The sequence below is a fragment of the Syngnathoides biaculeatus genome, chromosome 16 (assembly GCF_019802595.1).
Source record: "Syngnathoides biaculeatus isolate LvHL_M chromosome 16, ASM1980259v1, whole genome shotgun sequence".
NCBI classification, from domain to species: Eukaryota; Metazoa; Chordata; class Actinopteri; order Syngnathiformes; family Syngnathidae; genus Syngnathoides; species Syngnathoides biaculeatus.
In genome coordinates, this window is record NC_084655.1 from 1,504,214 (window position 1) to 1,530,971 (window position 26,758).

The 26,758-nt window shown below is 43.9% G+C and overlaps 2 protein-coding genes across 8 annotated transcripts in view; one reads left to right on the top strand and one right to left on the bottom strand.

Annotated features, from left to right (window-relative positions):
- LOC133514117 (zinc finger protein 646-like) overlaps positions 1 to 11,054 on the top strand; it is a 107,226-nt gene extending 96,172 nt beyond the window's left edge. For both annotated transcript variants that reach the window (XM_061845467.1, XM_061845468.1), the window contains exon 6: positions 9,822 to 11,054. In XM_061845467.1, coding sequence (XP_061701451.1) covers positions 9,822 to 9,989 — 168 coding nt within the window. In that variant the 3' untranslated portion in view covers positions 9,990 to 11,054. The remainder of the gene's footprint in view (positions 1 to 9,821) is intronic.
- Positions 11,055 to 23,370: 12,316 nt separating this feature from the next.
- Positions 23,371 to 26,758, bottom strand: part of LOC133514687 (coatomer subunit zeta-1-like) — a 118,861-nt gene continuing 115,473 nt past the window's right edge. For 5 of the 6 annotated variants that reach the window (XM_061846535.1, XM_061846532.1, XM_061846533.1 and 2 more), the window contains one exon: positions 23,371 to 23,762. In XM_061846535.1, the coding sequence (XP_061702519.1) occupies positions 23,573 to 23,762 (190 nt within the window). In that variant the 3' untranslated portion in view covers positions 23,371 to 23,572. The remainder of the gene's footprint in view (positions 23,763 to 26,758) is intronic. The other variant, XM_061846536.1, reaches the window with a different exon arrangement.

A 26,758-nucleotide genomic window follows, 5' to 3' on the forward strand; every position in this document is an offset into this window, starting at 1 on the left:
TAAGGATCATTGAGACCCCACGAGGTGATATGTTGGATTGGACTCCACTCCGATTGAGATTAATCATGTTTTGTTTCTTTCATTTTCTAATGATTACTCTGACAGTGGACCTTTTTTCACCATACTGCTTGGCAATTTCTCCGTAGCCTTTTGCAGCTGTGTGGAGTTGTACACTTTTGTCTTTGGTGTCTTTGGACAGCTCTTTAGTCTTGGCCATGTTACAAATTTGAGTCTTACTGATTGTGTGGGATGGACAGGTGTCTTTATGCAGCTAACGATCTCACACAGGTGCATCTGACTCAGGATAATACATAGAGTGGAGGTGGACTTTTAAAGGCGGACTAACAGGACTTTGAAGCTCAGAATTCTCGCTGATAGGTGTTCAAATACTTATTTGCAGCTGTATCACACTAATCGTTAAAAAAATCATACATTATTTCTGGATTTTTCTTTTTACATTATCTCTCTCACAGTGGACATGCACCTATGAAAATTTCAGACCCCTCCATGATTTTTAAGTGGGAGAACTTGCAATATAGCAGGGTGTTCAAATACTTATTTTCTTCACTGTAACTCTTAAATGTATTGTTTGAATGCATGAAAATTTGTTTTATAAGTTAGGTTTTCAATCAACTCGGCGTAAACTTCAGTTGAATATGAGCTGTCAGAACAAAATACTTTAGCTGGTCACATTTTCCTGAAGAAGCAATAAACAGCGACTGAAATGAGTATCAATAATATTTTTAATTAAAAGTAAGAGTATGTCACCATTCTTAAATATTTTTCCAAAGGTGCAATTGACGTAAATTTCACCAGTCTTCGGAGTGAGTAATCATCCATCCATCCATCCACCTTCTACCGCTTTTCCGGTCCAGTCACGGGGGCAGTAGCTTTAGCAGGGATACCCAGACTTCCCTTTCCCCAGCCACCTCATCCAGCTCTTTTGGAGGGATCCCAAAGTGGTCCCAGGCCAGCTGAGAGACATAGTCTCTCCAGAGTGTCCTGGCTCATACCCGGGGTCTCTTTCCAGTAGGACGTGCACGGAACACGTCACTGGGAGGCATCCGGATCAGATGCACCAGCCATCTCATGTGGGCTCTCTCAATGCGGAGGAGCAATGGCTCCACACTGAGCCCCTCCTGGATGACCCGAGTTTCTCAACCTATCTCTAAGGGAGAGCCCCGACACCCTGTGGCGGAAACTCATTTATGCCAATTGTATCCGAGATATTGTTCTTTAGGCCACGACCCACAGCTTGTGACCATAGGTGACGGTAGGAACGTTGATCGACTGGTCAATTGAGAGCTTTGTCTTTTGACTTAGCTCCCTCTACCACAACGGACAATCCGTATCACTGCAGATCCTGCACTGATTCGCCTGTCGATCTCCTGCTCCATTCTTCCCTCACTCGTGAACAAGACCGCAAGATATTTAAACTCCTCCACATGGGGCAGGATCTCATCCCCGACCCGAAGAGGGCATGCCACCTTTTTCCGCCCAAGGGCCATGGTCTCGGATTTAGAGGTGGTGATTCTCATCCCAGCCGCTCCAGTGAGCTTTGGACATCACGGGTTGATGAAGCCAACAGAACCACATTTCCTGCAAAGAGCAGAGATGCAATGCTGAGGCCACCAAACCAGACACCCTCTACGCATCAACTGCGCCTAGAAATTCTGTCCATAAAAGTTAAGAACAAAATCGGAAACAAAGGACAGCCTTAGCGGAGTCCAACTCTCACTGGAAACGAGTCCGAATTACTTCCAGAAATGGGGACGAAACTCTGACACTTGTCGTACAGGAGCCGAACGCCCGTATTAGGGGGGTCGGTACCCCATACTCCCGAAGAGCCCCTCACAGGACTCCCCAAGGGACACTGTCGAATGCCTTCTCCAAGTCCACAAAACACATGTAGACTGGTTGGGTGAACTCCCATGGACATTCAATGATTCTGCTGACACTGTAGAGCTGTTCCACTCTTCCACAGCCAGGACGAAAACCACATGGCTCCTCCTGAATTCGAGACTCGACTTCCCGACGGACCCTCCTCTCCAGTACCCCTGAGTAGACCTTACCAGTGAGGCTGAGGAGTGTGATCCCTCTATAGTTGGAACACACCCTCCGGTCACCCTTCTTGAAAAGGGGGACCACCACCCAGTCTGCCAATGCAGAGGCACTGTCCCCGATGTCCACATGATGTTGCAGAGGCTATTCAACCAGGACAGCCCCACAACATCCAGAGCCTTTAGAAACCCCGAGCGAATCTCATCCACCCCTGGAACCCTGCCACCAAGGAGCTTTTTAACCATTTTGGTGACCTCAACCCCAGAGATAGGAGCGCCTGCCTCAGAGAACCCAGACTCTGCTTCCTCATGGGAAGGCGTGTCAGTGGAATTGAGGAGGTCTTTGAAGTATTCTCCCCACCAACTCACAACAACCCAAGTTGTGGTCACCAGTGCCCCATCCTCACTAAGTCGTTCTCCGTGGCCTCACCGAACTCTTCTCATGTCCAGGTTTTTGCTTCAGTGATCATTAAGCTGCATTCCAGCCAGTATCTGGCTCGGTTATGTTCCTACACAATTATGGGCAGCGCTGATTTCTCGGATTTATCCCCATCTGGTGAAGAAATATAAGTATCGGTTGATCGGGAAGACGGAGGAATACGTCCATACAGATTTGAACCTGTGGCTGTCAATAATGTTGAATATTCGGATGGTTCTTCGGACGGGAATGATGCGGACTCTGACTACTCAGAGGCTGCCTTGTCTGACCTAAGTTTTTAGATTGGTTTGCTCTGTGAGATATGAGATATTTCTAATAGCCATATGATAATCTAGGTTGTGATCTGCAGGAGTATTGTTGATTTTTGTTCAGTTAATGATCTGATATTTATGAAAATGTCTTAAGGCCTAAGATAGCCTTAAGGGACTGCCTAGGTCCTGTAAATAAAGAATGTCATATCGATTGGTTTTGTGTTCTGTCACTGGTGAGGCGATACCTTTCATCTTAACACTGATGAATAGCGACAGCTGTTTGATGTTTTTCCTGAAAAACATAAGTATTTATAAATAAAAATACTCCAACTTTGATCGATTTTGCCGGACATAGCACAATGCCTCTTCCATTTTTTTTTTTGTTCTTGTTTTACCTCTGACATCACACCTGGGCGACTTCTGTTTGTGGAATTAGATTATTGCTCGCAGAATAGCTGATTGATGCCAAAGAAAAAAAACGTTTGTTTTGAGAATTCCTCATATATTTTAAGATGGTCAATTTGTAACAATTGTGAAGAAGTGTGTGGTTCACTTTTGTAGTAATTTGAATTATTTTGGTCACAGTTAACATTATTTTCCCATTGAGCCAAGCCTCAGAAGACAGTGGGTCAGGTTTGTGCAAACGTAGAGAGTGCATTTTTCCAAACCCACTCAGCAGTCTGTCATATGCAGTGAACATTTCACCCCAGACTTTTTTCACTGGGGCCTCATGTCTGAGATAGGATTTAAATGTAAAAAAAATAAAAATAAATTAAAAAAAAATATTAAAACCTGGATCAGTGCCTACCATACATCCAGTTCCAACAGTTCTGAACAGATCAGTCTTGCTAAAGAGACCAAACATTTTCTTGGATCAGCCGCTGAACCTGGACAATGAGGCAACAAGCTCAGAAGCCCTCCCCCTGCAGAAAGTACCAAAATTGTGAAGCACTTTTGTTAAAAGACAAGTTGCAGAGGTATGTTGGTCATCTTTTGTTTCCCGAAAACTTAAATCACTGTTGACATCGTTGAATGAAAGCAGCATATGTAATTCTTGGCGAAATATGTTATACCAAATGGTTTGACCATTCTCAACAAGAAAAACAGGAAAATATAAGCCTTTAACATATATCAATTTAATGACAGTCCAAGGGACCCCATAGCTCAGGGGTTAGAGCATTGCTTTGGTAAACCAGGGGTCGTGAGTTCGTTTCTCACTGGGGCCTCCACACCCCAAGAAGGGTTGCGTCAGGAAGGGCATCCGGCGTAAAAACTGTCCCAAAAAATATGAGCATGTATCTGAGATGACACGCTGTGGCGACCCCTAACGGGAAATGCCAAAAGAAAGTTGTTGTTGTTAATGACAATTATGCAAAATATAAACAACGCTCATGACTCCATCCCAAACAAACATTACCAAAAATAAGTAAATCTGGCTGTTGACAAGTGCAGGCAAACTTAAGTTCTGATCTGTGCAGGGTTTTTGTTTTCAATGAATGACTATGTAGTATGAAAATGAGAAGTTAAGTTTTACACACTAGTCACTCCCAGAATATTTTCAAACTGCTAAATAATGTTAATGCTCTTACTTGCAAACGTGATTGTATACTTCATTGGAAACTAGCTTGTCAAGTAAGAAACAACTGCAGCAGTTACCGGCATTGTATGCATTTATGTGGGAGAAAACAGTATTTGGAATAATTTGAATTAGATCAGTGAATTAAACTCTTTCCCTTGTTACCACATTGTCATGTGGAGATTCTATTGACATATGCTGCTTTGAAACCTCATACAAAGTATGAAGCCATGGTTGATTGAAATGAATTAGTGGTCTCGAGGAGACATGTTTTCACCTTATCAAAAATAATTTGTGCACTATGAAATTGTTGAAAATTTAAACAAACCTGTACTTTGTTTATATTTTTTCTTATTTTATAAACTGAACCTCTTCTACATTAATTACAGATGTTGCAGGAAGCATCTTCTGCACAAGAGATTGACATTGAACCAACAGCTACTGAATCTCCATCTTTGGTACAGTCCATAAATTGCCAGACTAATGAAATGCCTATTCATAAGAAAGGAACACAGATATCTTTCCGCCAGCAGATAGGATGCTGCAACTTGTATTTCAACTTCAGATGGTCTCAAGATGCTCACATTGAAAGACCAAATATGTATTCAGTGCAAATGTTATGGGAGAAACTTATTCATACGCAATGTTCAGTTAATTAAAAATGTGATGATTTTAATTCTGTGGTGTATTTTTATTTCATATACAAACATATACATCAACATTTACAGAAAGACTTAAACAACAAAAATATTCTGGATGTAGACCATTTAAATCCTGTGTACTCTTGGCCACCTGGATTAGGAAAGATGTCACAAATCTTTGATACACAGGAGAATGGAAGTGACACGCAGTTATTTCCCCAACACCATCTAAGAAGCTGTCTATAGGGAGTATGTCTGTGTGAAAATAAGAAAATATATTCATATGACAATTTCCTCTCATTGCGGAGGAGCAGGGGCTCGACACTGAGCCCCTCCTGGATGACCGAGCTTCTCACCCTATCTCAAAGGGAGAGCCCGGACACCCTGCGGAGGAAACTCATTTTGTCCGCTTGTATTTGGAATCTTGTTCTTTTTGGTCACGACCCAGAGCTCGTGTCCATAGGTGAGGGTAGGCACGTAGATTGACTGGTAAATTGAGAGTTTCGTCTTTCAACTTAGCTTCATCTTTACCACAATGGACCAAACACAGTCCGTATCACTGCAGACACTGCACTGATCTGCCTGAGCCCGGACACCCTGCGGAGGAAACTCATTTTGTCCGCCTGTATCCGAGATGTTGTTCTTTAGGCCACGACCCACAGCTTGTGACCATAGGTGACGGTAGGAACGTTGATCGACTGGTAAATTGAGAGCTTTGTTTTTCGACTTAGCTCCCTCTTTACCACAACGGACAATCCGTATCACTGCAGATCCTGCACTGATTCGCCTGTCGATCTCCTGCTCCATTCGTCCCTCACTCATGAACAAGAACCCAAGATATTTGAACTTCTCCACTTGGGGGCAGGATATCATCCCCGACCTGGAGAGGGCACGTCACCTTTTTCCCGAATAAGGACTATGGTCTCAGATTTGGAGGTGCTGATTCTCATCCCAACTGCTTCACACACTGCTGTGAACTACTCCAGTGAGCGTTGGAGAGCACAGCTTGATGACACTAGATGGCAGGAGTGGTTTTGATCGGATCTTTGGCCCCATGTCGAGTAAGCCAACCTTCCATTACCCATATCCGGTGATACCCCAAGTTGCGAGGTGGCGTTTAAAAGCAGTCTGGTGGTGAGAAAACAGGTAAATACTGGTAGCTAACTCAACAACAGAGCTTTTTAAAAAAAAAAAACGAGGAAGTCCCATCATCATCCCTGTCTCAAAAATAAGGGAAGGACGTGACATGAAGGTACACAGCAGCGGCAACCGTGTGTGTGAGGAGACTTTCCCAGAAACATTGACTGCCTGATTTTGCCTCAGACTTGGAGATTAGCGATTTTAAAATGGATTCTTCAAGCGACCATTGTTCATCTTGATCATCTGAGTAACAGACCTTCGTCCCCTGAGCTCCCAGGAAGTTACGAAAGAGATAAGAACTTGTTTACGTCAAAGCTAACGACCATCGTCTGAATTATTATGGTTACTATTTTTATCAAGCATTGTGCAAAAATAAAAACAAGTTTGTCCAGTAATATTCCATGTTTTACAAATCATTTATCCATTGTGTAAACATAATTCTATAAATTGCCGGTGGTGCATCCAGCAGCATTCAGAGACCTGTTACCAAGAAAGGTGGGGAAAAAAAAAAAATTCTCCACTTCCTAGTGCAGTTTTTTTTTTTTGTTAGCTTTTTTTTTTTTTTTTTAAATCATTTCCGAAAGGTGCATCAAGTAGCAGTGGGGCTGTTTATGGCTGGTCAGCTACTGACTAGAAGCCTACAAAGGTCTTGTTCAGGGCAACCCCTGGACTTCTAGGCACTGCGACGGACTTAGACTCTGATCAGCCAGGAGACTTCCTCAAGCGGTATTTTTCAAGAAACAGACAAGTTTGCTTACAATTTTTTTGGGAAGCACACCCCAGTAGTCTGATGTCATTGGTGCAGGGTGGATGCAGGCGCTCCATTTGAGCTGCTTTTGCCTCCCCAAATTCCAAATCCTCACACCGACTATCCTCTAATCCTGCAACCAGAGAGTGTCTTTGCCCATTTCTGAGGTCGCTAAAACTTACCACCCATTGAGAGTGAAATCAAATAACCAACGATGCGCTAAGGCTAGCGACGACAAGCTAACGATAGCGATTAGCTAACGCTAACAAGGCCTACACACACATGAGGGTTCATTAAAAGAATCCCATCCTGGATTGGTCGTGGCGCGGGTTACAAACGCCCACTCCCGGCACCATTAACCTGCAGGGCATCCGTGGAAATTCAATTGCTGTGGTTCGAAGACAAAGAGGAAGAGGCAAGTGGCTTAGTTGGCAGAAGGAGAAGAGGAAGGCAGAGAGCCAACAACTGAATGTTGGGACTATGACAGGAAAAGTCAGGAATTACTTGACATGATGATTTGGAGAAAAGTTTATATATTGCATCTAAGAGACCAGGTGGAATGGTAATAAGGTTGGAAGTTGAGGAGCAGGGGTTAAATTATTTTACTATGAAGTAGATGGGAAGAGAAATGGAGTAGGGGTCATTTTAAAGGAAGAGTTGGCGAAGAATGTCTTGGAGGTTAAAAGAGTATTTAGAACGATGAGGTGAAATTTGAAATTGAGGGGTTATGCATCATGTGATTAGTGGGTATGCCCCACAGGTAGGATGTAACCGAGTTGAAAGAAATTCTGGAAGGAGCTAGATAAAGTAGTTCTGAGCATCCCAGACAGAGAGAGTTGTGATTGGTGCAGATTTTTAATGGACATGTTGGTGAAGGAAACAAGGGCGATGAAGAAGTGATTGGTAAGTACGGCATTCAGTAAAGGAACTTTAAGGGACAGATCTGGTGGACCTTGCAAAAAGGATGAAAATGACAGTAGTGAACACTTTTTTACAGAAGAAGCAGGAACATAGAGTGACCTACAAAAGCAGAGGTAGAAGCACGCAGGTGGGTGATATTTTGTGCAGGACGAGGTAATCTGAAGTAGGTTACTGACTGTAAGGTAGTGGTAGGGGAGAGTGTAGCTCGACAACACAGGATGGTGGTGTGGAGGACGACTTGTGGTGGTGGGTAGGAAAATTAAGAAGACAAAGGTAGAGCAGAGAACCTGGTGGTGGAAGCTGAGAAAGGAAGTATGATGTGCGGCCTTTCGGAAACGGGTGAGACAGGCTCTTGATGGACAGGAGGAGCTCCCGGAAGACTGGACTACTACAGCCTAGGTGATCAGAGAGACAGGCAGGAGAGTACTTGGTGTGTCTTCTGATAGGAAAAGGGGAGAAGGAGACGTGGTAGTGGAACCCCAAAATACAGGAAGTCATACAAGGAAAGAGATTAGCAAAGACGAAGCATGACAGTGAGAGGACTGAAGAGAGGTGAGAGGAATACATTGAGATGCGACGTAGGGCAAAGGCTAAGATGGCGAAGGCTAAACACGTGGCATATGATGACATGTACACCAGGTTGGACATGAAAGAAGGTTGGCCAGACAGAGGGATAGAGATAGGAAGGATGTGCAGCTTGTAAGGGTGATTTAAGGATAGAGATGGAAATGTGTTGAATGGTTCCAGTAGTGTGATGAATAAATGGAAAGACTACTTTGACAAGTTGATGAATGAAAAAAAATGAGTGAGAAGAGTAAAAGAGGCAAGTGTGAAGGACCAGCTAAGCAAGCACAAGGTTGACTATATGAAGCCTTCAAGCAAAAAAAAAAAAAAAGGCCACAGAGAAAATCCTCAGTCTGTCTGTCCGAGACAAAGATGTGGAGTCTCTCCTGTGATATGCCCTTGCATAAAGACTTTTTGCATTTCCCACACAAAAAAATAATTTTAGAACAGTCAATGTGAACACAAGAAAAGTTTGAAAAGATTGTTTCATTGTTTTTCTTGCAATAAAGTATTTTAAAATCAAAGTACCCTGTTTTGTTTTTTATGTAGTAGGAAAGTATTTAGAAATTTGAGGTATCACAAATGTAAAAAAAAAAAAAAAAAAAGCATTTAAGTGAAAGTTATGCTTGAAATGCCTTATTTCACAAAAAGCTCTTTTTTTGTTTTTCTTGGAAACAAGTATTTGTCAGAAAATTACAAATGTAGTTTATTAAAGAATGGTAAAAGGTAGAATTGTACTTTTTCTGATGAAAGTAGAGGGTTACATTTTCCTTTTGGTGGTTTCCATGTTTATATAGCTACAAGAGCTCAATTTTCTGGAGGCCTTCAAAAATCAATCAAAATGGTCAGAAATGTCTGGCACCTGGCTCTCCCAATTTGAGAAAAACAAATTGTAAATCTCAAATTTTGAATTCAAAAGATTGAGATGCAGTATAGAACAGCTACTCATAGATTTCTAATTTGGTGTAGTTTTATTTGTGAACTCTCTTGTTGCTTTTGAAGCATACCACAACGTTTTTTAACATTGCATTAGAGGGGAACTGAGTTCAGTTTATCCAATTGGAAAAGCAGTGCCCCAAATAGCCACTGCTGGGGAAAGTAACGAGCATTGGATTAAACCAGTGTTTATTCGCCCGACGTATTTTTTGGTACTCTGGTTGCCATCTTACTATGAGCATACCTATTGGTGCATAACTATTTGCATGTTTGCATTTTATAAATTCTTTGTGAAAATCATACCAGACTTAAGGGCATGTTGTAAAATCCTAATCATTCACCCTTATAACTGTATTTAGGTGGCTATTTTACTGCATGTTGGCATTCCTACCTCTCACTCTGTAGTAGGTCAGCACTTGTACATTAAGGCACAAGATTGTTTTCCAGTTAATGCAATAAACTTGAAAATATGATGTCCAGGGACTCATCCCTCTTCCTTTTGTGTCTTGTTTCATCATCATTATTTTTGCCAATTTCCACCACAGCAAAAGCACCAGGACGCTTTCTCTCTGACCCCTCAGCGACCCCTCAGCTCTATCAACCCCATTGGCCACTCCATTCATCCAAACGGAGCAACAACTCTCAAGCCTTCGCCCGTGCCACGTACCATACAGGCTATGCCATGGGAGCAGCGCTCGCTCTACAATCAATAAAATTTCGGGAACCAGTGTCCCTCCTCAAAGCTTATCCAACAAAACTGTCACTCTTTTTTTCTCTCTACTTTTACACTTCCAGCACTAAAGACATCAACTAATGTTTAGATCCCAGGGTGAGCTCCTTTTGCGACATGCGTGTGGGAAGGCAAAACTGCAACATTAGTAACGAGGTGAGATAAATATAAATGTTTTTTTTTTTCTTCAATATCTTGCTCTTAATATCCTCACTGGTCACAAGTTAATCTCTCTTTTCTTGTGAAAAATTATATGTTTTTAACCTAATTCCATCAAATTAGTTTTTTTATAGAAACAATTGTTTCCTTAATTTCAAGATGAAGTAGATTAACAAATGTTCCGAAGTTTTCTTTCTTAATGAGACTTGAGCAATTGGAAAAATGTTACTGAACCCCCTTTTTTCCTCCACTTCTTGCCACTGTGTACATTCTGTAGATCAGGACTACTTAATAAAGTATACGTTCTCCTTAGCCTTACCGATAGATAAACACTGAGGAACTCCTGTTTCATGTATAACTTCAAGACAAATGTACTCACTCAAGAGCCCTTTATTGAATCTTCTTTAACACATATTATAAATTTGTTTTGAAAAGATGGCACCAATATCAAGTCAAATTTGGCTTGTGACTTGTGCCTGTAATCCAAAAGAGTGTGTGTTACTTTTGAAATAAAGCACTGTCAGATGAGTTTTTACTTGTTACACATATGTATTAAACATTGTACTTTTCCAGCCCATGTACCAGCTAGTGTTATTGTGACTACACGAGCCAGTTAGTGCTCATGTAATTGCATTTGGAGGTTGCACACTGAAAATGGTTTGTCTGTAGCTCAGTACCCACGCACTGCCCCCAAAAGACCTATTACATGTACAAAAATCACCAGGGTAGATATCAATTTCGCAACTAGTTTGCTAAATAATTGCAGATACTGTACATCTGTATTTCGATGTGACACCCTTGAGATCCAGGTCAGTTTGTGAAAGTTTCATGATGACTCCTGTATGTAGCTCTGTTATTTTTCTTGAAATATCCCGAATCCTACTGACTATTTTTTCTTTAGTTATTTGTATTTTTTATTCATGTTTTTCTCTGTTATTAAGTGTCTTTAAGTATTTGAAAAGAATTATACAAATAAAATGTTTTATTGCCACCACCTTTGGTTTTCTTGTGTAGACTACATGAGAGGTAGACTTGACATATTCATATTTTCCATGTAAATATTGTAGATACATACAGTAATGTTCAAAGAGGCCCCGTAGCTCAGTGGTTAGAGCACTGGTTTGGTAAACCAGGGGTTGTGGGTTCGTATCCCACTTAGGCCTCCACTCCCTGAGAAGGGTTGCGTCAGGAAGGGCATCCGGCATAAAAAATTGTGCCAAACATACATGTGCCTTCATCTGAGATGACACGCTGTGGCGACCACGAAAGGGACAAGCCGAAAGTAACCTCCTCCCTCCATACAGTAATCTCCAAAATAATAGCAGTCCAATGTAATTAACCAGATTAATCCAGATTTTCAGTACAGGGAATCCTCAGGTTAAAACTGTCTCGACCTAAAATGTTTCGATTTTACAACACCTGTCCCCCATCTGCCATTTCATCAAGCTAATGTGCACAGTGCTCGAGAATCTTTGCATTTTTCGTCCTCCTTTTTTAGATGACATGGCCTTAAAGAAGAAATCTGTCTTTTAGCAATGCTTCTGCAGCCAAAAGAAAATCCATTACCATGGAAACGAAGTTTAGGATCTTAAAAAGATCAGAGAAAGGAGGGATACTGATGAACATTGGTAAAGAGCTTGGCTTCAGTCGGTCGATCGTGGTGACAATTCTTAAAGACAACCCCCGTGTTTTAGCGCATGTGAAGGGTTCCCTTTCTATGTCAGAGACAGTGATCACAAAAAACCTTTATTATTTGTCAACATGGAGAGACTACTTACGTTATAGATTGAGGAGCAGATTCCTTTGCAATAGCTAAGCACAGCCTCCTGTTCTTCTTCATCCATAAGTATAGCATCTTGTTTTTATTTCAATGTATTTGTTGTTTTTACATGAAGTATTTTGACGTAAATTCTGACTTTACTTATAACAAAATTTGAGTTACATTGCCAGCATAGGATCGAAACTCGTTCATAACTCGAGGACTCCCTTTATAGTTATTATTGCTCCGCCAAACAAGTTACTAGAGGGTGCAATAGATTCTCAGAAAACCAAGACCCAGCATTCATGATATACAGTAATGCCTTGTTTTTCATGGTGAATTGGGACCAGCACCACCCACGAAAAGTGAGAAATGCGAAGTAGGTGAGCATGTATGTTTGTGGGTACCAGAATGTTTAAAATTTGTAAACAGTATTTGTACTTTCATATTTGAGACAAAAAGAGGTATTTTGTAAAATGTTTGATTATACAACCTTAGAAATATATACTGTATTATAAATTTATAACCTAAATATAAATTATAAAACACATTATAGTACTATATCGTTACCATTCATCACACTGGTGATGTAGTGGAGTTTTTTACCTTTGAGATGAGTTGTTTGTGTGTGTATGTGGGCACCAAAATGTTTAAAATGTCAACAGTACAATATTTATACTTGAGACAAAAATTACAACAGTACAAGTGTTGAGTTAAATCTCTAATTAGAAAAGCTTATGCCCCACATTAACACTTTTATTGGAGCATGTAATTAAGGTTCCTCGCTCAGAACGCTGCTGAAGGCGCTGGCAGTGTACATGGTTGAGTTTTTTTTACTTTTGACGAGTTTGTGTCCGTGTGTGTATGAGTACCAAAATGTTTAAAATGTCGACAGAACAGTATGTATTTATGCTTTGGATATTTGAGACAAATATTTTCAACAGTACAACTGTCTATTTAAATCTTTATTTTTTTTTAAACCTAGTTCTACACAGGACTTTTATTGGCGTACGTACGTAAATAAAATTCCTCTCTCGGAGAATATTCTGGGGGTCCTGTGGGTGTAACAGGTTTTTATCTTTGAGAAAACATGGTAATGTGGAGTGGTCGTCTCTTTTTTTCTTCTGCTTCAAAATTTCCCTGGACAAGGTCAACACAATTGCTAAACTCGACAGCTCTTACCATATTGTTGTCAATCTCTTGTGCAAATTCTTCCTCCACATAACGACGAGCAGCATCGTTGTTGGCGTAGGAACCCTAACCATGCAGAGGCACGCTTCTAAGGAGCGCTTTTGAAAATTTTCAAACCAACATTTACTTGCCGAAAAGCCTCGTCCTCGAAGGTCTATCACTCCTTGTTGCACTACTTTTTTTTCAGCTTCATCATCATCGTCACCGGGCAGGATTTGATCGTAAAGGGCTTTAAAGGTCAAGTGTCGTCAAACGGATGATTTTTGGTATATTATTAATGAAAAACCCACAGCCAATATGGTCTCATGTATTCTTTCACCACAAAACATGATTTTGACGTATACAGCTTTTTGAAACTCCCGCCATAAAAATCCTCTCAGGGATTTGTTTTCGAGAAGAACCAGGAAGTGACGTAAAGGACAGCGGCACCCACTCGTGGACTCGTTTGTTTCCATTATTTTTACTTCCGGGAAGATAGCTCGTTTTTCCTTCATGTTAGCCAAAATGCCGGCTCATTGCATTTCTGGACATTGCTTGAACACTGGGGAGAATGGAATTACCCTTCATAAGTTTGGAAGAGACCCTGTTCGTTGTGCAAAATGGATTGCACGGGTGCAGAGGATGAGAGAGGTTCCAAATAACAGGTAGGTGTGTATACAGCTACAAAAAAAAAAAAAAAAAGTTTGGGGTGGACCATGTAATCGGTCTCTCTCATAACGTAGCAAAAGATCCGCGTATGAAATGCGTTGATGTGTGCATACAGCTACTAAAAAAAAAAAAATAATAGTTTGGGGCGGACCACGTAATCGGTCTCTCTCATAACGTAGCAAAAGATCCGCGTCTGAAATGTGTCGATGTGCGCGTCGCCCAGCCAACAATGTCTAACTCAGCTTCCTCTTCATAGTGTTAATCGCGTACTGCGGCGACTTTGAACATACCCCTAAAAGCAGCATAGCTCGGCTCCACATCCTCCTTATAGGCCATCACGGGGGCCGAAACTCAGCCACACCGACTGAGGCGCCCCTTTCGGCGGTCACAGCTTCTGCGAAGGCTGCGCGTCGGGCTATGCGACGGGGGCGGCTCTGAAGAACCCAAACAAGAATGCATTACTCAGTCGCGTGCGTGCATAAAGCGCCCCGGCTCGACTGAACACCCCATTAAAGCAGCATCGCTCGGCTCTGTCATAAGCCACACCGGCCGGCTGCGATGAGCCGCGATGGCTCATCTCCGCCGCGGAAGTGGATCGAACGGGATGCGGTTTGGCCGTGATCGGATATCATTTGAATACGTCTCGAAACAATAGTGTAGTATTGCCCTCAGGGATCAAAACAATAGTGTAATATTGGTCCGGTAACTTCACTCGGTTGTGTGGTGTCCTTTTCGAAAAGAGCTTTGGTGTCAGAAGGGGTGTCGGAAAAATCCGAATATTTCTGTTGTTCGGCTTCCATAGTAGTAGGCACTGCGCGTTTTCAACGGCAGAAGTGACTATGACGTCAAGGACAGAGGACGCGACTAAAATGGCGACCACTTGGATGTCGAGGGACACTCAATTACACAACTTTGTGCATAGATGACGCGTTCTCCGCTCACTTTTTTTTTTTCGTATAGACATTGAAGTGAATACTGTTATATGTATGTATACAATATCAATTTTAGAATGTTTATAGGGATGACAGTCCCACTTTAACCTTTATTGGTCATGTTGTTGGTCATGTTGGTGTCTAAACTCACCGCCTTTTTTTCTGCAAGAACAGAATAATCACACAATATCAGCAAGGGCAATGCAATCACGGAGCATGTCAACATCATGAGAATCAGGAAGCGGTGGAAGTTTAGTATCATTTTCAAGGGGAGCAATAGCAACAATAAAATCATCTTGAGGAGCTTGTCGGGGCGGGGGTCTAATGAGGACATTATCATCATTACTGCGGCCATCATGGGGCACCGGTGGCCTTTTCAGACGGGTAAAAGAACGAATATAAGGAATGCAACAGCATCCCCAGAGGGTGAGAAGAGAGATGAAGATTGATGAAATGACACCCTTTTATTTACCAAACACATTCATCCAGTTATCCCACATAGACGTGTCAACACCAGAGTGTTCCTTCATTTTCTTAGTAAGGGTTCTAAGTCCATCTATGGCCTTAGTGGAGTGTCTGCTAGGTTTTGTGTTATTCAGCAAACACCTCCTTTCTCGGCCAACAGTGCATCTACTGCGATTCTATTTTGGAAAGCCTTAATAGATGTAGCCCAGTCCTTAAAGTGTGAAAATGCCCTAACGTTGCACATTATAAGGTATGTAATTAATACGGTCGACATTTTCGTTAGGAGTTACGGGGAAAAGAGCGGATATCACAGGTATATTTTCAAAACCGGCAACGACCTGATCAGCCAGTTTTTACTCATCTGGGACACCATGGGGGACGCCAATAGCGTCAATGTAGGTGGGGTCATCAGCACCAAGCCAGGTAGGTTTGGACCTCCGTCAATATCATAATGACTAATGTTATAGGCCAAGGGCTTCCTTGAAGTGTTCAGGAGCAACCGCCAGATTATCTAGGGTGACAGAAACAATGGAAATAGGCAAAAGTAAAGTAACTAATGCACATCTGCACGTACTGTTGTGCGGGACCTATGTGAACGGTGTAATAGGCCAAGGGCTTCCTTGAGGTGTACAGGAGCAAACGCCAGATCATCTAGAGTGATAGGAACAACGGAAATGGGTAAATGTAAAGCTACTAATGCACATCTGCCCGAGCTGCTGCGCGGGAGGCGGTCGAAGATACGGTCCCATCCGCATCACCACCACACATCAGTACGGCTGACAGGTTGGAAGAAAAGTGTTTCCTGGGTCTCTGCACACTGAGCATCAGCGATATTGTCAATTGGGGCATCATTGCTCTGAATTGTTGATTCTAAATATCTGAAGTTGTCCAGCCGTGGTATCTCTTCTCCCTGTAAGCCTCACATTTCCCCCTCCACCCCTCTCATTCACGCACATATATTCTGTTTTACTTCAGCTAATGTTCATTCCTGTCCTTTCCGGTGCATGTCTCCATCTTTCTAATTGTTCCTCCGCCTGCTCCCTGCTTTCACTGCATATCACAATATCATCTACAAACATCATGGTCCAAGGGGATTCCAGTCTAACCTCGTCTGTCAGCCTATCCATGACCACTTCAAACAGGAAGGGGCTCAGAGCTGATCCCTGATACAGTCCCACCTCCACCTTAAATTCTTCTGTCACACCTAAGGCACACCTCACCATTGTTCTGGTGTCATCATACATGCCCTGTACTATCCTAAAATCTTTATCTCCCACACCAGACTTACGTATGCAGTCCCACAGTTCCTCTCTTGGTACTTTGTCATAGGCTTTCTCTAGATCCACAAAGACGCAATGTACCTCCTTCTGACCTTCTTTGTACTTTTCCACTAGCATCCTTAAGGCAAATAATGCATCTGTGGTACTCTTTCTAGGCAAGAAACCATACTGTTTCTCACAGAAACTTCTGTCCTGACTCCACTACTCTTTCCCATAACTTCATTGTGTGGCTCATCAACTTTATTCGTCTATAATTCCCACAGCTCTGAACATTGCCTTTGTTCTTAAAAATGGGAACTACTACACTTTTCCTCCACCCTTCAGGCATCTTTTCGCCCGCTAGTATTCTGTTGAATAAGTTGGTCAAAAACTCCACAGCCATCTCTCCAAATTGTTTCCATACCTCCACCGGTATGTCATCAAGACCACCTGCCTTTCCATTTTTCATCCTTTGTAGTGCTTTTCTAACTTCCCCCTGACTAATCATTGCCACTTCCTGGTCATTCACGCTTGCCTCTTGGACTCTACCTTCTCTCCCATTTTCTTCATTCATTAACTTCTCAAAGTACTCTTTCCATCTTCTTCGTACACTACTGGCACACAACACATTTCCATCTTTATCCTTAATCACCCTTACCTGCTGCACATCCTTCCCATCTCTATCCCTCTGTCTGGACAACGTGTAGAGATCATTTTCTCCTTCTTTCGTGTCCATCCTGGTATACATGTCGTCATATGCCCCTTGTTTAGCCTTTGTTCTTAAAAATGGGAACTACTACACTTTTCCTCCACCCTTCAGGCATCTTTTCGCCCGCTAGTATTCTGTTGAATAAGTTGGTCAAAAACTCCACAGCCATCTCTCCAAATTGTTTCCATACCTCCACCGGTATGTCATCAAGACCACCTGCCTTTCCATTTTTCATCCTTTGTAGTGCTTTTCTAACTTCCCCCTGACTAATCATTGCCACTTCCTGGTCATTCACGCTTGCCTCTTGGACTCTACCTTCTCTCCCATTTTCTTCATTCATTAACTTCTCAAAGTACTCTTTCCATCTTCTTCGTACACTACTGGCACACAACACATTTCCATCTTTATCCTTAATCACCCTTACCTGCTGCACATCCTTCCCATCTCTATCCCTCTGTCTGGACAACGTGTAGAGATCATTTTCTCCTTCTTTCGTGTCCATCCTGGTATACATGTCGTCATATGCCCCTTGTTTAGCCTTGGCCACCTCTACCTTTCCCCGACGTCGCATCTCAATGTACTCCTTTCGCCTCTCCTCAGTCCTCTCTGTGTCCCACTTCCTCTTTGCTAATCTCTTTCCTTGGATGACTTCTTGTAATTTGGGGTTCCACCATTCAAGTCTCCTTCTCCCCTTTCCTACCAGAAGACACACCAAGTACTCTCCTGCCTGTCTATCTGATTATCTTGGCTGTCGTAGTCCAGTCTTCCGGGACCTTCTGCTGTCCATTGAGAGCCTGTTTCACCTCTTTCCGAAAGGCCGCACAACATTCTTCCTTTCTAAGCTTCCACCAAATGGTTCTCTGCTCTACCTTTGTCTTCTTAATCTTCCTACCCACCATTTTTCTTGGACCGAATCATTTGCATTTATTGCCAATGTGGAAGGATTGCCTAAATGTTTACTTTGTTGCGAGGAATTGTCAATAAACAAAAAGAGTAACGTGGAAATACAATTAGAGGGAAGACATGCTACGTTTGCAGCCAAGCAACCAGTTGGGAAAGAGAGAAAAATTGCAATTTTGCAACTTCTGGAGAAATTAGAGTAATGGAAAAATCAATTTAAGAAGTGGATATCATCTCCAAACTCCACTACTACTGCAAGTTATGTTGCAGCCCTGGAGATAATATTGGGTGGAAGGAGCTGACCAGTGATGTCCGAAAACAGAAGTCACATGAAATGGGTAAGAACACAATCCTGTCATAGGCATAAAGCAGTTACAAAATAGCTGTTTTCAAAAGGCTATTTTATATTTATAAACGCCGGCCGCATTTTATTGCACTCTGTTTAGTGCCTAGATCCAGGGCACTTTATGCACGTTCCATTTTTTTTTTTTCCCCAAACCTTCAAAAATAAAAATGATGTAAAAAAATCTGATTTCTTTATTGCTTTTTTTTAATTTCATCGAAGCAATGAAACATCATTCATTAATATTTTAATGAAGTTAAACTTTAACCGGCATCGTACAACAGACTAGTAACATGGTGCGTCGTTCTTTACAGAATTCACTGCAGGGAAAATAAACATTTAATCACGAATGCTCATTATGTAGAGTGGAAAAAAATAAGTATGTGAACACCCTGCTTTATTCCAAGTTCTCCCACTTAGAAATCATGGAGGGGTCTGAAATTTTCATCATAGGTGCATGTCCACTGTGAGAGAGATAATCTAAAAAGAAAAAAAACAGAAATTACAATGTATGATTTTTTTTTTTTTTATGATTTATTTGTGTGATACAGCTGTAAATAAGTATTTGAACACCTGTCTATCAGATAGAATTCTGACCTTCAAAGACCTGTTAGTCTGCCTTTAAAGTGCTAATCCAGAGGAAATTATTATTATGATTATATATTATCATACAAATGTAGCTAAACTTTCATTAAAAAATATTTAAAAAATTCTCAACACAACAGAAATGAAATAAATTAGCGCCTGTCATGATCCTGCCGCTCCAGCCTGGGCTGGGCGGGTGTCCGCGGTTGCTCTGATTGGAAGGTGCACACCTGCGCCTCATGCAGCCTGATTATGCTGTGGATTTATATGACCGCGATGACAACTGGCCGGCGCCAGTTCGTATGATCTTCATGTCCCGTTCGTGTGCTCCGGTATCCCTGATTGAACCTGTGTGTACCGACCTTTGCATGTTCTCCGACCAACCTTGTAAGCCTGACTCCTTTGATACTTCTGCCTGCGTTGATTGTTCCCCTGTGTACCGACTCCTGCCTGTCCGCTCATCTGTTCTCTTCGCCCGACGTCCCAACTACCGCTGCTGCACCGGACTGCCTGCTCGATCCCCTACCTCTGCATATAATAAATGTGTCTCTTCTTGAACTACCTTGCATCTTCCGAGTTTCTGCATTTGGGTCCTACTCTCGTTCCGATGGGACGTGACGGAACGAACTGGCCAATACAGGACCCAGCAGGAAAGACCCGGCGTCGCCGGGACCGATGCAAGGTAGACAGTCTGCCGGAGGACCAAGCCTGTCCAATGCGGGTAGGCTCCCTGACGTCCTCCGCTTCCGTGTCTTGTGCTCCGCCAGCGAGGTATGAATACGTCCCGAACACGACCTCATATTCTTCTGGACTCTGACTTTTCGGAATATGAGGAGGACCGTGACTTGTATGACCGGCTGCCTGAGTACGACTCCGACGACTTTGATTTTGAATCTCTTTGCCCGGGTTTTCATCCCACTCAGTTTGCTCTGCCTCCCCGCGTTTCCAGCACCCGAGCGTCTTCGCCCGGTAGGTTGAAATACACCAATCCGTTTGAGGGAACCCGCTTGGCCATCTACCCGGGACCTCCGCGTGGCGGCCAGAGGAGACGCCCCGGCCAGGCGCTCCCTGGTGTCTCTCGCTGCGCGGCAACAAAGACACCGTCCTCCCACTCCTCACCGGCAACGATGAGACCGGCAGACCCGCAGCTGGTGGCGAAGCTTCCAGCCCAGAGGGAGGAGGATCCGCCAAATCATGAGGCGTTCTGTCGCGAAATGCGGGTGCAGATAGAGCGGCAGAGCGCCAAATTGGCGGCTCTCACGGCCCAGGTCCGGCAAGGATTAGCGAACCAGCAGAGCTACGCTGAAGTCGCAACGGCGACGGACTCGCTGCTGAGGCAGGTTGACGTGGCAGTTGGAACTGACCCGCTCCCGAGACACGCCCACGTGTCAGTTTGGACGGACTCTCCGCCTACTCAGGTTCAAGTGGCCGTGGAAACCGACCCGCCTCTTGCCAAGTGCACGTCGCAGTGGGAACGGACTCACCACCTTGCCAAGTGCACGTTGCAGTGGGAACGGACTCGCCACCTCGCCAAGCGCACGTAGTTGTGGAAACTGACCCACCTCCTCGCCATTCCCACGTCGAGGTTTTGACTGTTCCGAGCAGAGCTCACGCGGCAGTTGGAACTGACCTGCTCCCGAGACACGCCCACGTGTCAGTTTCGACTGACTCTCTGGCGACGCTCGTTCACGTTGCCCTGGAAATGGATTCGCCACCGCGCCACGCCCACGTTGCTGTTTCAACGAATGCACGGCAAGCTCACGTGGCAGTGGGGACCGACCCGATGCCGCCTCACGTTGCTGTCCAGGAGGTGGCGACGTCTCCACAGCCGCTTCTCGTCCGTGCCCTGGAGTACCAGTGGCGATCGGTCCACGGTCGCTCCCCGTTCTTGCTCTGGTGGCGACCGGTCCGCGGTCGTCCCCTGTTCCGACGGCGACGGGCAAGTCCATATGTTCCCGTCCAGGAGGTGGCGAGGGTGCCACCACCTTCTCAAGTTCCTGTCCAGGGGGAGGTGGCGATGGTGTCGCCGCCTTCTCACGTTGCTGTCCAGGAGGTGGCAATGGCGATGGGGTCGCCGCTTTCTCACGTTCCTGTCCGACAAGAGCTGGGAAGTTCTGATGAGCCATCCCGGAGTTGGAGAGACTTCGGGATGGTGGCGGTCATGGCTCTGGTCCTTCTCTCCATCATCCTATTCGCTCCAGATGTCTCCCAGCCGCTTCATGACTTGGCCTCATTGGTGACCAATCCACGGCTGCCTACTGACCAAGCCTCAGTGGCGACCAATCCCTGGTCATCTGGCAACTACGGTGTGGGAGGTTCTCGTCCGGAGCAGTGGCCTGCCTCGTTCTGGTGCCTGCTTCTTCGTTTTGTTCCTCACAGAGGTCGTCCGCCCGAATCGCCCCGTGGGGACCCTGGTGCTTGGCGTCCGGGTCGTCCTCCTGACCTGTACTTACTTGCTACCGAAGCCAAGTGAACGCTGCACCGGGTTTTCAAAGCAGTCCTCCATGAAATGCTTGGAACATATTCCTGTCCACTTTGATTTGTCAGTCCAATGTGCCCGCTTTGTCTTCACAAACCTGATCCATAACCGGCTGATCTGATTTTTCGGCCATTCATGTAAGCTGACTCCATCAGCGTTTCCGAACATCCATATGCAACACACTTCCTCACCATCTTTTCTAGCTAGCTCTGGCTACATGTTGTCTTGGTATAACGTCACCTACCGGAGATAACCGGAACTTGGCGAATCTAAAAGACATTTCGAACAAAATCTCAAGACTGACGTTTATGCTAATTTAGTTCATTTCTGTTGTGTTTAGAATATTCTTTATTGAAATTATAGCCTCATTTGTATGATAGACAAATGAAATAAATTTTCTCTGGATTAGCACTATAAAAGTCCACCTCCACTCCATGTATTATCCTGAATCAGATGCACCTGTGTGAGATCGTTAGCTGCATAAAGACACCTGTCCACCTCATACAATCAGTAATACTCAAACTTGTAACATGACCAAGACCAAAGGGCTGTCCAAAGACACCAGAGACAAAAATGTACAACTCCACACCGCTGGAAAGAGCTCCGGACAAATTGCCAAGCAGCTTGGTGGAAAAAAAATGTCCACTGTTGGAACAATCATTAGAAAATGGAAGGAGCTAAACATGACGGTCAATCTCAATCGGAGTGGAGCCCCAATGCAAGATATCACTTTGTGGGTCTCAATGATCCTTAGAAAGGTGAGGAATCAGCCCAGGACTACATGACGGGACTTGGTCAAAGACCTGAAAAGAGCTGGGACCACCATTTCCAAGTTGACTGTTGGTAATACACTAAGACGTCATGGTTTGAAATCATGCTTGGCATGCAAGGTTCCCCTTCTTAAACCAGCACATGTCAAGGCCCATCTTAAGTTCGCCAAAGACCATTTGGATGTTATAGAGGAGTTATGGAAGAAAGTTTTGTGATCAGATGCGACCCAAAATTGAACTTTTTGGCCATAATTCCACTCCCCGTGTTTGGAGAAAGACGAATGATGAGTTCCATCCCAAGAACACCACCCCTACTGTGAAGCATGGGGGTGGTAGCATCATGCTTTGGGGGTGTTTTTCCTGCACATGGGATTGGACGACTGCACTGTATAAAGGAGAGGAGGACCGTGGCCATGTATTGTGAGATTTTGGGGCACAACCTCTTTCCCTCAGTCAGAGCATTGAAGATGGGTCGTGGCTGGGTCTTTCAACATGACAATGACCTGAAGCACACAGCCACGAAAACCAAGGAGTGGCTCCGTAAGGAGCATATCAAGATTCTAGCATGGCCTCGCCTGTCTCCACACCTAAACCCATATGAAAATCTTTGGAGGGAGCTCGAACTCCGTGTTTCTCAGCGACAGTGCCTCAGACAGTGACTGATCGAGATTTCTGTGTGGAGGAGTGGGCCAAAATCCCTCCAGCAGTATGTGCACACCTAGTGGACAACTACAGGAAACGTTTGACCTCTGTAATTGCAAATAAAGGCTACTGTACCAAATATTAACATTGGTTTTCTCAGGTGTTCAAATACTTATTTGCAGCTGTATCACACAAATAAATCATTAGAAAATCATACATTGTGATTTCTGGATTTTTCTTTTTAGATAATCTCTCTCGCAGTGGACATGCACCTACAATGAAAATTTCAGACCCCTCCATTCTAAATGGGACAACTTGCAATATAGCAGGGTGTTCATCTAGCTATTTTCTTCACTGCATTTGTACCCAAGTTAGTCATTTTGATAGGAGGCTAATATACAGTGGCCTGTGAAAGTATTCGGCCCCCTTAAACTTTTCAACCTTTCGCCACATTTCAGCCTTCAATCATAAAGTTAAAAAATTAAATTTTTGTCATGAATCAACAACAAGTGGGACACAATGGTAAAGTGGAATAAAATTTAATGGGTATTGTAGGGATTTGCAAGTTTGGATCCTTTGTGTGTTCGCTGATCGAGGAAGGGACGACCAATGACAAGAAAAAGTTCACAGCAAATGGATTTATTACAAAGGAATGTGCAATACAGACGTCCGGGTCTTATCTAGGTATCTGCCGCATACGAGACGTGTGCCTTCTGCCAGGATAGTCAAAGAAGAAGACAAAAGCTGCCTGGTAACACACGGTTTTTATATGTATGGGTCCATGGTAAAAGTGGCTGCCCCCCTCCACCCCCCGCAGTCTGGTCCTGGGCCGGGATGGTAATTTTCCGCTCCTTATCTGGTGTTGTTTGTCTCCATGGCAACGCCTGGGAGAGGAGGATGCCACCAGCCGGTTTTCTGCGTACAAAGATCAAGGACAATCACCGGCTCCACAACACATCCTTGTCTGATGAGCAAATGGACAACACTTTATCTGTTGATTGAATGTATAAGGTCTTATTTAAGCAAATAATGAAAGTGCAATAAAAGTAAAATGGTCTTCATTCCCTCTCTTGATCTATGAAATAGATCACAAAAACAAACACGAAAATCCCAAAAGTAACACTTCAAGAGATATGGAAAAGAAAAAAACCCTCTCTAATCGTCTAAGCATACCTTTTAACAAGTGCATAGTCTCATGATTCAAAACACCTGTAAGCTTTAAACCTGCAGGACAGTACTAGACAACTCACAAACAGAAAAACATTTCTAAAAAAGTAATATCACGCAAAAAGTATCAGAAGAACAGAAGGGCTCGACATCCAAGTGATAACCTTATTGGCTGCAACGTCATCAGCAGACATAATTCTGGAGCATTCGCCATTGAAAACATGTAGTGGCAACTGCTATGAGAGAGGAACAGCAGAGATTTTAAAATTTTTCCGACTCCCCTTCTCACACGGAAGTTGTTTTCGAAGAAGAGAACATCTCACAATCGAGTGAGGTGGGCAATATTACCCTATCATTTCGAGCCATATTTAGGTGATATGCTAACTAGCAACAGACTCCCCGACAGTATGTATGACAGTATGTAGCGTACTCAGGAGGAACCATTCCAGGCGAAACACCGGTGGTCGGTGGGGGGGGAGCTCCTTTCACGACAACGAACATTGCGGCCACGAGCGACAAAAACAAGCGCCGCAGCCATGGGCAACAACAAACGCCGTGGCCAGGCGCCACGACGAGCCACCCCCCGATAGATTTGGCTTCATATTTTGGATCATTGTCCTGTTGGAAGATAAATCTCCATCCCAGTCTCAGGTCTTTTGCAGATTCTGACAGGTTGTCCTGTATTTGGCTCCATTCATCTTCCCATCAATTTTAACTATCTTCCCTGTCCCTGCTGAAGAAAAGCAGGCCCAATCCATGAGGCTGCCACGACCATGTTTGACAGTGGGGATGGTGTGTTCAGGGTGATGAGCTGTGTTGCTTTTATGCCAAACATATCGTTTTTCATTGTGGCCAAAAAGTTCGATTTTGGTTTCATCTGACCAGAGCACCTTCTTCCACATGTTTGGTGTGTCTCCCATTTGGGTTGTGACAAACTTTAAACAAGATTTTTTATGGATATCTCTGAGAAATGGCTTTCTTCTTGACACTCTTCCATAAAGGCCAGATTTGTGCAGTGTACGACTGATAATCCTATACCTGGCCTGGCCAACCCCCGGCTCGCGAGCCTCATGCGGCTCTTAAATAGTTTCATGCGGCTCTTCAGGAGCTTTCACATGACATGCGTCAAAAATGCTTGGTTGGCGCTGTCATTCACTCCCCCTACAGCTAGATGGCACACTGACCATGTAAGCCTGTTTGAGTGACGTTAAACTAGCGACGAGAGAATCTTTGGCGTGACATCATTTGTGTTTCAAAAATTTCCCTCAAGTTACCTCTTGAAATGGCAGGGGGAAAAAAGCACAGCCAAATGAAAATATGAAGAAGAACACAGGATGTTTTTGCCAGAGTGGGAGAGTTTATATTTTTTTGTTGAACGTAATGGCAAGCCGATCTGCCTTATATGTCACGCAGCATTAGCGCATTTCAAAGCTTCAAATCTTGAGCGTCACTTCTGCTCACTCCACCCTAACATCAAACAGGAATTTCCAAAAGGGACTGAACTTCCCAAGAACAAGTTGGTCGCTTTGAAAAGCCGGGCACAAAAGCAGGTGCAGTTTTTCCAAAAATTTACGAAAAGACCGTTACGCTTGCATCGTATCAGCTGGCTTGGAACATAGCACAGGCTAAAAAGCTATACAACGAAGGGGGACTTCATTAAAAAATGCCTCATTGACGCCTTTGAAATCTTGGCTCCTGGAGATGACAAACTAAAACGGAGCGTATCAGACGTTCAACTGTCCCGCCACAGTGTTGAACGCAGAATATTGGATATTAATACAGCTGTTGAATCACAGTTGCACTCTGACCTTCAAGCATATGAGTATTTTAGTATGGCACAGATGGAGCGCCAGCCATGATCGGATCCATGAATGGGCATGTGGGGCTGTGCAAAGCTGATCAAACATTTCCCGACATTTGGAAATTCCACTGCATCATCCACAGGGAGCAACTCGTGTCTAAATCATTGCATTTAGACAACGTCATGAAGCCTGTGATGGAAATCAACTACATCCGCACACATGCGCTTAACCACAGGCAATTCAGGAATCTCATCGCTGAGCTGGACCGAGGGCTTTCAGGTAACCTGCCATGCACTGCACTGTGAGGTGACTGTCAAAAAGCAAGGTACTCTCTCGCTTCTTTGAGCTTTTGGATGCTGTGAAACAGTTCATGGAAGAGAAGGACAAGGACTATCCAGAGCTCTCAGGCCTCGAGTGGATTACGGATCTGCCATTTTCAGTCAACATGCTGTGGCATTTGGACAGACTGAACCTGACCCTGCAGGGTAAGTTAAAAATGCTGCCTGACCTCGTGCAAAGTGTGCTTGCGTTTGTCAACAAACTAAAGCTGTTCGAGGCGCATATTCAAACGGGAGATTTAACACATTTTCACACTCTGCTAAAAGCCAGTGAGCAAGTCACCAGCGCCACCCTGAAAAAGAAAAGAGATAGATATGCAACACTGTTTGCAAACCTGCACGAAAGCTTTGTGACCCGGTTCTGTGATCTACAACTGAAAAGACCACAGATTACGTTCCTCGTCGACCCATTTAATGCGGAGACAGACTGTTTGAAAGACCCGCTAGTCACAGATGAGGCTGCGGCTGAGTTGGAGATGATCGACCCTTGTGAGGAGGATCAAGTGAAAGCTGTTTTAAGGGAAGGGACCGTTGAGTTCTGGAAAACTGTGCCAATTGAAAAATACCCCAGCATCAAACAAGCTGCGCTTAAGATACTGTCCAT